Genomic DNA, 12,742 nt, shown 5'->3' on the forward strand with positions numbered 1-12,742 from the left:
AAATAAATAAGGAAACACTAGATGGCTTTTTGCAAAATTAATTCATAAAAAATGGTCACTTTTTTCTTCTCCCTGAACAAAAACAAAATGTAATAGAAGAAAAGGTTTGTATATAAAACAGAAAGAAAACCTATCTCTAGATAGTCTGGTGAATATTGTGTGTGTGTGTGTGTGTGTGTGTGTGGAGACTTTATAGATACTCTCATAAAAGTTTTATAGAGAAAACATTAAACTCCAGTGAGGGATTTAAAAGAATACTTACATAAATGGAAAGCCATACATTTTTAGCATGTAAAGATGCTAATTTTTCCTTAATCATGAATAGATGAATAAGCTCAGTTATAGCTTAGGGGACAGTGTCATAGAACATTGGGGAATATCCTGCAAGAATAGACCCTTTCCCTACAAGATACTGAAACATGTTTGAAGCAACAGCAACTAAAACAGTTTGGTTCAGGCAAAGCTGTGGACAGGTTGATGGAATAGAATAGAATCCAGAAATAACTCCAGTTTGTATCATATTTAACTGAGGGTCTTGGGGGGTATCTCATCAATGAAGAGAAGAGAGATTTTTCCGTAAGTAATAATGGAACAACCAGTTAACCTTTTTGAAGAGAGAAAAAAAGATGGATCCTTGCCTTACTCCTTATAGCAAGGTAAGTTTCAGATGTATCAAAAGCTTTAAAAAACAAAACTATAAAAATTACAGGAGAAAGCATTGGTGAATTTACTTATAATATTAGAATGAAACAGGCCTCTCTGAGCTGTTTGCAGAACTCAGTGGCTGTAAGGAAAAAGTCAAAAGACAGCAGACGTTTGTAAGCAAACAACAGGCAAAATCTGGTTTCTTTAATTTACAAAGATCAATCGATACTGGGACCTGTGACCTGATAGGAAAATCGACAAAGGGTAGGAGGTCTTCTAAGGAAAAGAATGCATATGGCCAGTAAGGATGCTTGAGTTCAGTCATAGTTAAATACAGCTCAAAACTGGAAGATTACATTTTGCAAAAATTTTTAAAGTTCAATAATGCTTTCAGCCACTGTTGGTAGAAGTGTGCCGGGAAGCCTTTTAGAGGACAATTTGGAAGTGTCAGTCAAAATTAAGAATATCCATACATTTGACCGAGTAATTATAATGCTAGGAATTTGCTCTGTAGGCGAGTGAACCAAATGTACCAAGATTTCAGTGCAAGAATGTTCACTGCTCTTGTATTACTGTTTTATTTATAACTTAATGTATCAAGTTATGTCATGTCATTTATAAAGGCAAAAAGCACTAACCAACCTTTACAACTTATCGTTAGAGAAGTGGTTAAGTTGGTGGGTCTCAGCTGGGGATGGTTTGCCCCCTCTAGGGGACACTTGATAATATCTGGAGATGTTTTTGATGGTTGCAGCTGGGGAGAGGTGCCCCTGGCGTCCAGGGGGTAGAGGGTAGAGATGCTGTCAGATATCCTACAATGCACAGGACAGCCGCTCACAACAGAGAGTTATCAGGCCCGGAATTCCCATAGTACCTAGGCTGAAAAACTCAAGGTTAACTCCGGTTAAGTCAAGTATAATGCATTGGAACAGGACAGTATAACACACCATGAGACAGAATGTCCTGATGCGGAATCCCCAGGCTGTACCATCAAGTAAAAAACGCAGCGTAGGGAAGAGTGTGGATAGGCGAATTTCTTTTTTCCAGAAGACACACTCTATGTCGTACACTTCTCAGTAGGCACATAAAAATGAGGAAAAAGTGATTTTGGGAGAATTTGATATTTTTGACTTTTTTTTTTTTTTTTTTTAGTGGAGGTAGGAACAGGAAAAATCCACAGCTTTATTGGACTTCTTCCATTCATTGTGTAGTGCTTTCATTTCTACAGTTGCCTGGACATTCTAAGCTTCCCTAAAGGCCTCACACCCGGACGCAGATGAGAAGGCATCCCCTACTTTCATTTTTAATAAAAAGCCAACAAGAGTGAGCTGGGCATTGGAATTAGGGGCCTTTTTTGTTCTCTTCTTTGTGCTTTTCAGCATTCCCTAACATCATATATATCTGCATGCTTGTGCATTTTTAAAAAAAATGTGCTTAAGTCACCCTTATGTCCAAAAGAGAGAAGGAGTTCAGAAAATCAGGGACCATCTACAACAGCACTTTAAATTGCTGTGTCTCACCTTTGTGAAGTGACATGGAAAAATAGTCATGCATTCATGAGAAATGACAAAAACCAGAGTTAAGCCCAAATATATATAAAAAGTTCCTTAGGAAAAAGAGATCAGAAACAATGCCGGAAAATGCCATTTGGGATGTTACTATTTTATATACAGCTCTATATTTTTCACTCCTCTGATTTTTTGTTCAAAGCTTATCTAAGGTAGTTTTATTTCATGATGGAGAGAAGCTCTGTGTTTAGTGGTGAGGGAGAAACTGAAAGGTGAAACGCTGTGGGGACCTTTCTGAATTCGGAAATTTGGCCCACGTTTCTTTATTGGGTTGCACTTCTATTATCGGGTTGATAAAGGAGGGAAAACTTTTCTTCTTGCAGAAAAACGTTATGGAATTCCTGGCGCCCCTGAGACCAGTGGCCATTCGGATAGTGAGAAATGCCCACGGGAACAAAACAGGTAAGGCCTGGGCTGTGCAGGGTGGGTTTGGGGAGACAGAGGGCAGAGATGGAAGGTTGGGGCAGCTGCCTCGGGGGGATGTTTTCAGGGTATTGTGTTCGCTCTTAGTGTCCCCCGTTCAGTGGAAGGGTTGAGGCGCTCGGGACAAGGGTCTGCGTCGGGTGGTGGCCTAGTATGTAGCTTGCCCCTGCCAGCCCCCCCCCCTCAGCCTACGCTTGTGCTTGCGGGCTCACCTGTTCCGTTTAAACACATGTCCCTGGTCCCGGGGCTTTGCTCGGCCAAGTCCACGAGCAGCTCTGCTGACGGGCAGCACTCTGAGTTGCCGAGGATGTGTGGTGTTGCCCCGGCGCTGCCCTCTCCCCCGCCTTCCCCGCTCTGGGTGGCCAGCCCCCTCCCAGGCTTCAGAGGGGTGGGGGACATGCTGGTAGGAAGGGTCTGAGCGTGGAGAGCTGGAAGCCTGCCTCTGCCTACTTGCTGGCCAGGCTCGGAGGCTGCAGGACTCAGAGCAGCAGAATCGGTGCCCCTCGGAGAGCCACCCTGAGGGCCTCCGGCTGGGGCAGGCCAGGCAGCACTGGGCAGGCGGGGTGTCCTTGCCAAGAAGACTCCCTCAGGGGCAGAGGGGTTGGGAACTGTGGGGGGCTGGCATCTGGGGAAGAAAGGGCTCCTGCTTTAGGGGTGGTCTTGTCGCCTTTGATTGTCGGCATTTCCTCCCCAGCTCTCTGAGCATGAAGCCCTGCTTACCAGGCAGCTCTGTTCGGCCAGCCAGCTTTGTCGCCTTGCACGCCTACCGAGTGCAGTAAAGGAGGGGGTGACGAGCGCCTTTCTGGGCTCAGATCCCAGCTCAGCCTCTTACAGGCCCTGTGACCCTGGATGAGAGACTTAGCCTCTCTCTCCTCACCTGCGCAGTGGGGCGGTCCTAGCTCGTGATGTTGTGAGGATTCAGTGAGTTAACACACACGGCATTTAAACTATGCTGAATGTCAACTGCACACTCCCTGAGAGCTGCTATTAATAGTGGTGATGGAGGGGGCACCCCTGCTTTCAGGGCACTTTGGAGACCACAGGGCGAGCAGGGGTTGGCCAGAGGGAGCAGGAAGGAGCATATCGGAGCTGTCAGGGCTGAGAGAAAAGTGTACTGGGGGCCCGGGAGCTGGCGGGAACTGGCGTATGAGCATAATGCTTTTGAGGAGAGATAGAATGTCCCCTCAGAAGAGCTGGTGAGGAGGCAGGACCCGGCCCCTAGGCCGGGGAGCTCACTAATGACCATGGACTCCAGCCTGGGTGCAGGAGCGCAGCAGGGGCTAAAGCATGGGGAGGCCACAATTGAATATAGAACAGTCCCTGGCTGGTGACAGAAGGGTCCTGGGACCGGGCCCACGAGGTACAGGTGGGCTGGGTGGGGCGTTTGCAGTCATCCAAGGAAGGATCGGCAGTGGGCTGGACTGGGGTGTGGCAGAGGGGGAAGGAAGGGGATGGAGGACGTTTATGGGGATAGATGAGGTGCCTGCCTTTGGGAACAGAGAGGAAGGAGGAATCCTAGGAGGGAATAAAGAGCCTTGTGATAGAGCCCCGGACCTGTGGGCTTCGGACCAGGTTACAGCACTGCTACCTCTTAGTCGTGATGCTCTGCTGTTCATGGGGTTGAGGCCCTGTGAGGTGGAGGATGTGACGCCTCCCGTGCTCCAGGAAACAGTCCCGCATGCTTGTTTGTGTGCACGGGGCAAGCGACAGAGTCCTCGTGGAGGTAGCCACTCAGGTGCTAAGCTGGTCACAACACTTCCGCCTCGGCACGTCTCCTCCAGGGGAGGCTACAGAGTGGGCCCTGGTTCAGATGGGGTGAGGCCGGAAGGGAGCTGAAGGCCTCCTGTGTTCCTGCCTCCTGTGGTCCGGCACCTTCGTCTGGAAACCAGCCCGCGGGGTCTCAGCACTGCCCGCAAGGAGAGGTTTGGCCAGGGGTTCGGTGAGAGTCCGCCTGTATTTTGGAGACTTGACAAACATAGGGGTTTTCCCCCACTTTCTGCTCAGATTCCCCCAAACAGCCAGCACAGTGTGGGTGTTCCTCTGTGATTCCCACCCGCATCTGCAGAGTCTCCCTTTGTCACTGTCCCTTCTCAGGGTACATCTTTGTGGACTTCAGCAGCGAAGAGGAAGTCAAGCAAGCTCTGAAATGCAACAGGGAATACATGGGTAAGGAACCAGCCTCTGCCTGGTTGCAGAGCTTTGTTCGCTCATTCGTTTACTCCATACGTTTTGATGGAGGGTCTGCTGTGTGCCCGACACTGGTCTAGTCACTGTGGATACAGCAGTGAGCAGAATACACCAAAACCTCTGCCCTCCTGGAGGTAAGAGTAAGCGGACGTAGAGCAGGGAGAGACAGTCATCAGATGGGCCGGGATTGGAGCAGGTGCATTTTAAACAGGATTGCATTCACTTGGGCCTCACTGAGAAGGTGACATTGGAGCAAAACCTGGGGAGGGGAGGGGTGGGGGGCAAACTCTGGCTTTGTGGGATGGGGCAGGGACTGTTCATCAACAGTACGGGGCAGTCCTCCAGGGTTTTCTGTCCTGTGACACCTTTGCCCAGGCAGAACCAGGGAGTGTGCCCTGGTAGAGGATGCAGCATGGTGGCCTGGGGTGGCCAGGGGTTGAAGCCGGATGTGTAGGATGAGTGAGATTCAGGGAGAGGGCCCTTCCCTGGCCCAGACCGCCACCCCGGTAACAGCCGGTGCCAACACTCTCGCCTTGGCTGTGGCGTCTGGGAGGCCGCAGGGAGAGTCCGGATCACCACGCAGGAGTCGCCGGCTAGTTCCGGGCCTGCCCCGGAGCCCTGACTCCTCTCCTCCTGCAGGCGGGCGCTACATTGAGGTATTCAGGGAAAAAAACGTCCCTACGGCCAAGGGGCCCCTGAGGAGTAGTGCCAAGTCCTGGCAAGGCCGGACCCTCGGGGAGAACGAGGAGGAGGAGGATGTGGCCGACTCCGGGAGGCTCTTCATACGAAACCTGCCCTACACCAGCACCGAGGAGGACCTGGAGCAGCTCTTCTCCAAGTTCGGTAGGGGCGCCACCTCCCACTGCCCCGTAGCACGTGGTGCGCGAGCAGACGGCCTGGGTTCGAGCACGGCCCGCCTCTTGTCAGCTCCTGACCACGGGCAAATGGCTTCCCACTCTTGTCTCCGTTCTGTCATCCGTAGATGGGGCTGATGACCCCTGAGCTGCTGCAAGCGCTCACACGTCATGGACGTAGGGGGTTAGCAGGGCTCCCAGCCAAAGGTCGTGTGACAGGCGTCGCGTGCTGTCTGAACCCATTGTCTCCTTGCTCTCACTGTCTAAACTCAGAGCCGTCGAGATTTGGAAACATTCTGCTGAGCCAGCCCTTGCTGTCCGAACTCTTGCTGCTCAGAGTGTGAAGTCCAGTCACTGGGGGCAGGAACGCGACAGGGCTTCTCAGTCTGAGCTCCACTGTCTGAGGCCTTGCTCTCCAAACCGAGTGTCCCAAGTGGATGTGATAGGGTCACGTTTGTCATGGTCACTGCTTCTGCTGCTATTTCTCAGGCGAAAATAGGAAGGCCTGAGGTTCATCTTGGCCCGCAGGGCTGTGTGTTTGTAAGGGCGTGGCTGTTGAAGGGAAGGAAGTTAGGGTTTGAGATGGAGGGCAAGGTCTGGATGCTTTGGGATCCCTCACTGCTGTTTGGAGTCCAGCTGCGGGTCGTGCGGGCAGGGAGGCCCTGGGTAGGGCTCTGCCAGCAGGCACCTTCATATGACCTCCCAGCCCGCGGCCACTGGTTTGCACAACAGGGCCAGGCTGCCCAGGCTGGGGGATGAGCCGTGGCCTCCAGGTTTCCGTGGGGGAAGACAAAGACCGAGGGGGGCGTGGGCACCCCCTGGTGTTGAGAGCGGAAGCCGCTTCAGAAGGGCTGTACTTGGACCCAGCACACCCCTCTGGGGCACTAACTTTGGAGCAGGCGCAGTTCAGTACGCTACACGAGTATTGATGCATTTATGGGCCTGCTGACAGCCACCCTATGAGCTTGGCATTCTTAGGATGCCACTTGACAGATGAGAGACTGAGACACGTGGAGGCTAGTGGTTTGCCCCCGGCCACACATGTGGTAGGTGTTGGAGGCAGGATCCAGGCCAGGCACTTGTACTTCTAGGGTAGACACGTAAAGGATTGTGAAAGGCCACTCTTGACCTCTGAGGTGGTCTCATGGCAACTGCGGCTGTCACCCACCCAGAAGAGCTGGGTGCCCAGCACTCAGGCCCAGCCCCAGCCCCCAGGATGCTGACACCTGTCCTGTCCTCAGGTCCTCTGTCTGAGCTTCATTACCCCATCGACAGCCTGACCAAGAAACCCAAGGGCTTTGCCTTTGTCACCTTCATGTTCCCTGAGCACGCCGTGAGGGCCTACGCGGAAGTGGACGGGCAGGTGTTCCAGGTGACTGCTCCAGGCTGGCGGGTGGCGGCTGGGCTCAGGTGATGGGGAAAGGATCTGTGGGCCCACACGCACGAGCACCTACATTTCTAAGAAAACGCAGACGGTGTGGGAAGCCTCTGCCTCGCAGGAGCCTGTAGAGGGGAGCTCCCTGGGGGCAGGGCCCTTCAGCACCTAGGACAGCACCTGGCACACCATGGAGGCTCGAAAACTATCTGTCAAGTGAACACATATGCTTTGTGTCCCCAGAAATACTGTTTGGGAGAGAAATAAGGAAGGAGAGTTTGAACTGGTCGTGTTAAATGGGCCCATAGGATGTAAGAAGCTCTTCTTTTTTTCTAGTGTTACCGAGCAGTGTGCTTTGCCCGCCTGCTCAAGCCCAGGCCACCTCAAGCTCCCTTTGTCCTTTTTCTCCCCACTCATTTGTTCATTCATGATTTGTTGATCTCCTGGGACCCCCCAGCCAGACCGGCTCCCACCCGCGTGGAGCCCTCGCTTCAGTGCGCGGGGACAGAACAGGGCCCAGGCTTGAGGGGGTGGGGGCTGCTGCAGGGGTTTTATAAAATGCTCAGTTTCTGTCGTGAGGCTGTGTCAAAAGTCCCCCACCAGCGTCGGGACCCTGATTCATGTGGCCAGGTCCCCATTCTGGTGTGAGGGTGGCCATGTCTCCTGACTAGGGTTATCAGCACTGGGTCCATCCTGCCAGTGGAGGGGCTGATGTCCTGGGGCAGGATGTGGACCCACCTATCCCCTTCCTCTCTCTACCCTCTTTTCGTCATCCCTCTCCAGGGCAGAATGCTCCACGTGTTACCATCCACCATCAAGAAGGAAGCCAGCGAGGATGCGGACACCCCAGGATCATCGTCTTATAAAAAGAAGAAAGAGTCTAAAGACAAAGCCAACAGCTCCAGGTCCTTACCCGCTACCAGCCTCTAGGCCCTGCTCCTCCAGCCGCCTACATGCTCTGGCTCCTTGGGATGGGTTCAGCCTCTCGTCCATGACCTTCCTGAGCCCCGCTTTTGTCATCTGCTTAATGGGGGGGATCACAGTGGTGCTTTACTTTCTCAGTGTTGTAAGAATTAAATGAACTCATATAAGCAAAGTGCTTAGTCCCTGGCACAAAGTAAGTGCACGTCAAATGTCAGGGATCGTATCATCATTGCTCACGTCTCCAGGCCCTGGGTGCTTGGCCCGTGCCCGGTAAGTTGGCAGGAGCAGGCGGCTTTGGGGTCTTAGAAGGGCAGGCAATGAGCTTACTTCTTAGAGGTTTTGCATCTGAGAAAATATTCCGCTCGTTCAGTCTTGGTCTGACTTCTTTGTTCTGCCTCTGCCTCTCAGCTCTCACAACTGGAACACGCTGTTCATGGGCCCAAATGCTGTGGCGGACGCCATTGCACAGAAGTACAGTGCCACCAAGAGTCAAGTGTTTGACCACGTGAGTGGGCGTCCCGTCTGACATGCCCGGCTCTGGGCCGATCACAAGGGGAGAAGGAGCAGGGTCATCTATAAGCCCTGGCCTCAGGCTGAAGTTGTGGGCATCCTTGGGGCCTTCTCTGGAAGTATCCTCTCCATGCTCCAGGCCCGCTTCTCCCGGGCTTGTGTGGAGCCAAGCCAGAGAGACTCAGCTATGCGGTGCTCCTCACCACAGCCCGATGAGCTAGGTGTTCCTGCTGTCCCACTTTCCAGCTGAAGAAACTGAGGCCTAGGGACACAAAGTAACCTTCCCAGGGTGACACACCTGGAAAAGGCAGAGATGGGATGACAGGTCTGTCTGACTCTGGTGCCCATGCTCTGAACCCCATCACACACCTCTCCAAGGGCTGTCACATGCGTTCCCTCAGCTGGGCTGGCCCCAGTCTTTGAGATGAGGAAAGGGGAGTCATCGGCCTCTGCCCCTCTTCCCGTCAAAGTCAAACCCGATTCCTGCTGACTTTTCCCATCCCTCTCTCCAGCCCCCTCAGATCACACACCTTCCTTAAAATGCACGTGTCTCTACTTACACCGTGGCTAAGTCCATCTTCGGCAAAACGTTGGAATATGTTTTCCAGCTAGTCAGAAAGGATATCCGTGGTTTTGCCCCGTAAACCGTACACCCGTTGTCATTTCGTCCTGCCCAACACTTAAAGTCAGCACTGCCCATTAGAACTAGAATGTGTGCCCCGTGTGTAGTGGCAGACCCCATAGTGGCCACGTTTCTTAAAAAGCAAAAAGAAATAGGCAAGATTCGTTTTCAAAATCTGTTTTATTTAATTCAGTATAGCCAAAGCACAGCCAAGATATCATTTTAACGTAATACACAATATGAAAGATGACAAGATAACTCTGCCTTTTGTTTTCTCGCTAAGTATTCAAAATCCAGTGCATGTTCTATACTCCTAGCGCTTTTTGATGTGCATGTGCCACGTTTCAAGTGTTCAGTGGCCAGATGTGGCTCATGGCCACCATGTCGGGCAGCTCAGCTCCAGGCCTTAGCTGGCTAGGAAGCATGCAGCCAGTTCAGATCCCACAGGCACCCGACACAGAAAGTCTTGCTCTTCTAGAACCTTCCAGAGAAGGAAGACATACGTAAACAGGTGCAGCATACACATAATAGCTAGGAAGGTGAAGCTGAGTAGGGGAGAGGGTGTGAGAGTGAGGGTCACCAGTCAGCAGAGTGACATCTAAGCAGAAATTGGATGGAAGGAGGCATCATGGGGTAAGCACCATGCAGGCGGAGGTCAGCGAGTGCAGAGGCCCGAGGTGGGGATGAGGTTGGCCTGCTTGGCTGGAATGGAGGGTGGGGAGTGAAGCTGGAGAGGTAGGCATGGGGGTTCTGGATTTACTGTGTGAGACATGGAAGCCCGAGTCATGAAATTACTATGGGTCCGTGAGGGGCACTGGCGGCCCTTTCTAGCTGTCTCCTCAGGCTGTTGGGAGATGGAACGACTGACCTGTCACCAGCCTGCCAGCTGACAGGGCCTTTTCCCTTCCCCCCTCCCACAGGAGACCAAGGGCAGCGTGGCCGTGCGCGTGGCCCTGGGGGAGACCCAGCTTGTCCAGGAAGTGCGGCGCTTCCTCCTCGACAACGGGGTCAGTCTGGACTCCTTCAGCCAGGTGGGTACCGGCTCAGCGAGCCACCAATGGCTGGAGAGCCGAGGGTGGGGTTTCAGATCCGGGGCGTGCTGGCGGGTTTGAGGATCCGACCTTTCAAGGATGATTATTATTAATCTCTAAGTTGTCTCTAAAGAAGAAAATATCACCTGGGCTCAGACAAGGGGCCCATCTGACTTGGATGGTGTCTCTTGGGGGCTGTGTGCTGGGGCTTCCCCACACAGATGAGAGGGGCCCCACCCAGTACCTTACTAGGAGCACCTGTTGTCTAACTGGGAGTATAGACCTTCCTTGGACCAGGTAGGATAGAGGTCAGGACTCCTACATGCTTATTCTCCACCAGGTAGGAGTTAAGACCTCCCCTCCCTTTCACAGGCTAGGAAACTGAGGACCAGAGAGGGGTTGGGGTGGTGACTTAGAGGTCAAACACTGAGCCTGTGGCAAGAGCCTGGACTAAATCTCGACTTCTGACTCCCAAATAGCCCTCCCGGCTGTCCAGGCCAACCTCCAGGGCGAGTGGAATGGAAAGGGCTGGTGGATGCGTGAAGTACACATGCTGACAGCTAACACTTACTGGGACTCACCAAAGTGTTCCCCTAGATTTGTGTTTTATTATTCATTTATCTCATGTGACAACCCGGGAAAGCAGCCCTGCTGTGTTCGCATAGTGATTCATAGAGCCTAAGTCACATGCTCCGGGTCACACAGCTGGTCGTGGATCGGAATGCAGCCCCAGAGCCCACGCCCCTAACTGTTGTCCTCTACGGCCTCAGTGGCACCTGAAGCCCACTGGGGGCCAGCCCTTCCCACCTGCACATGCCTTCCACCTCACCCACCTCACTCAGTCCTCACAGCAACAGTGAGGCCTAGAGGATGGGTGTTACTGCCCGTTTTGCTGGCGAGAAAACTGAGGCCAGAGGGAAAGCAACTGACCCAAGGTTTCAGGTTAGATTCGTAGCCAAGCTGAGACTCCTGCTCAGATGCCCCATGTGCCTGGAGCTTGGCCATTATATCTTGGCTCTTTGGTGCCCCCGCTACATGGTTTTTCAATAAACTAATCACTGACATTTACAGAGTGCATATACTGTGTGTGCTTGGCTCGTGTTAACGCACGTAATTAAATCGTTCCCTGAGGTGCTCCTGTGAAATGGGTGCTGTGTCCTGGCGTTACATGAGGGGCTGAGGCCGAGTTAAGTACGTCTCTCAGGGCCGTGTATCTGCTGTCTTGTTGGACACTCCGGAAGGCCCAGCGAGGGCTGTGGGCGGACACTGGCAGGATCTGCCATGGCTCAGAAGTGGAGGGGCTGACGTGTGACCTGGGCTCTAGGACTGGGGCCCTCACCCCTACCCACTCGGAGGAGCTGCCTCTCTCCCTGGAGTGCCACGCCCGAGGGGTGGGGTCTCGGGGGCCCGCTCCCCAAGCGCCTGGTACTTGAGGTCCCGAAGGGCTGCCTGGTGCAGAGAGAGCCACAGATCGGAGCTGGGGTCGGGCCGGGGATCCTCCCTCCCGTTGCTCCACGTGTGCTGATTCCCTCCCTGCAGGCGGCGGCCGAGCGTAGCAAGACCGTGATCCTGGTTAAGAACCTGCCGGCGGGCACCGTGGCAGCCGAGCTGCAAGAGACCTTCGGCCGCTTCGGCAGCCTGGGCCGCGTGCTGTTGCCCGAGGGCGGCGTCACCGCCATCGTGGAGTTCGTGGAGGCCCTGGAGGCCCGGAAGGCCTTCAGACATCTGGCCTACTCCAAGGTAGGGCTGCCGGGGCCTGCTCGGGAGAGGGCCGAGGGGGCCGACGGACCGGCAGGCAGCCTTAGCGCAGACCTGGCCGGTGCGGCGCTGGCTGCAAACCAGCCTTCTCCGACGTGATCTACGACCCGACCCCTGAGAGCACCTCCTCGGGACGGGAGCGTGTGAGAGGGTCGCTCTAGAGATCCCCCAGAGAGCACGCCGTGGCTCCGCGCTGCACTCTGGCTTCCCTTGGCTCTCCACTCCTGTATGAATTAGAGCCGCCATTCTGGGCGCGTGTGGTATCTTACGTTTCCAGTAAGTTGAAAGTCACTTCTGTAAGAGGGCAGTCTCTTGCTTCTCAGTAAAGAGAGAAAGAAGTCATGTGTATATATACACGTCTAGGGTAGTACGTTAGTTTCTCGTGATGGCCACAAAGCAGGAGCTTAAAACAGCAGAGCTGTATTGTCTCACAGCTCTGGAGTCCCGAAGTCTGAAATCCAGCTGTCACAGGGCCCTGCCCACTCTCAAGGCTCTCAGAGACCCTTCCTGCCTCTGCCAGCTTCTGGTGGCACCACGTGTCCCTTGACTCGTGGCCGCGTCTGTCCGGTCTCTGCCTCTGTCTTCACGTGGCCTTCTTCCTCCGTCCCCAGATCTAACTCTGCCTTTCTCGTGTGCAGACACTTGTCATTGGATTTAGGGCCCACCCAGATAACCCAGATGCTCTCATCTCAGGATCCTTCACTTAATGATAGTTGCAAAGATCTTTTTTCCAAATAAGTCCCATCCACAGGTTTCTGGGGTTTTGGGATGTGGACATATCTTTATGGGGGGGAGCACTGTTCACCCACAATGAGTAGCTTCTCTTTATCAGGCACTTTAGCCCT

At 53.5% G+C, this 12,742-nt stretch overlaps 1 protein-coding gene across 1 annotated transcript in view; it reads left to right on the top strand.

Moving 5' to 3' along the window:
• The window catches only part of RBM19 (RNA binding motif protein 19), a 128,848-nt gene that overhangs the window by 9,133 nt on the left and 106,973 nt on the right, over nt 1-12,742 (top strand). Inside the window, exons 7-14 of the mRNA XM_081800951.1 lie at nt 2,426-2,615; nt 4,731-4,802; nt 5,463-5,666; nt 6,919-7,049; nt 7,836-7,957; nt 8,385-8,481; nt 10,029-10,139; nt 11,679-11,879. Coding sequence (XP_081657077.1) covers nt 2,426-2,615; nt 4,731-4,802; nt 5,463-5,666; nt 6,919-7,049; nt 7,836-7,957; nt 8,385-8,481; nt 10,029-10,139; nt 11,679-11,879 — 1,128 coding nt within the window. The remainder of the gene's footprint in view (nt 1-2,425; nt 2,616-4,730; nt 4,803-5,462; nt 5,667-6,918; nt 7,050-7,835; nt 7,958-8,384; nt 8,482-10,028; nt 10,140-11,678; nt 11,880-12,742) is intronic.

The sequence above is a fragment of the Leptonychotes weddellii genome, chromosome 13 (genome assembly GCF_054177405.1).
Source record: "Leptonychotes weddellii isolate Sample4059 chromosome 13, ASM5417740v2, whole genome shotgun sequence".
Lineage (NCBI taxonomy): Eukaryota > Metazoa > Chordata > Mammalia > Carnivora > Phocidae > Leptonychotes > Leptonychotes weddellii.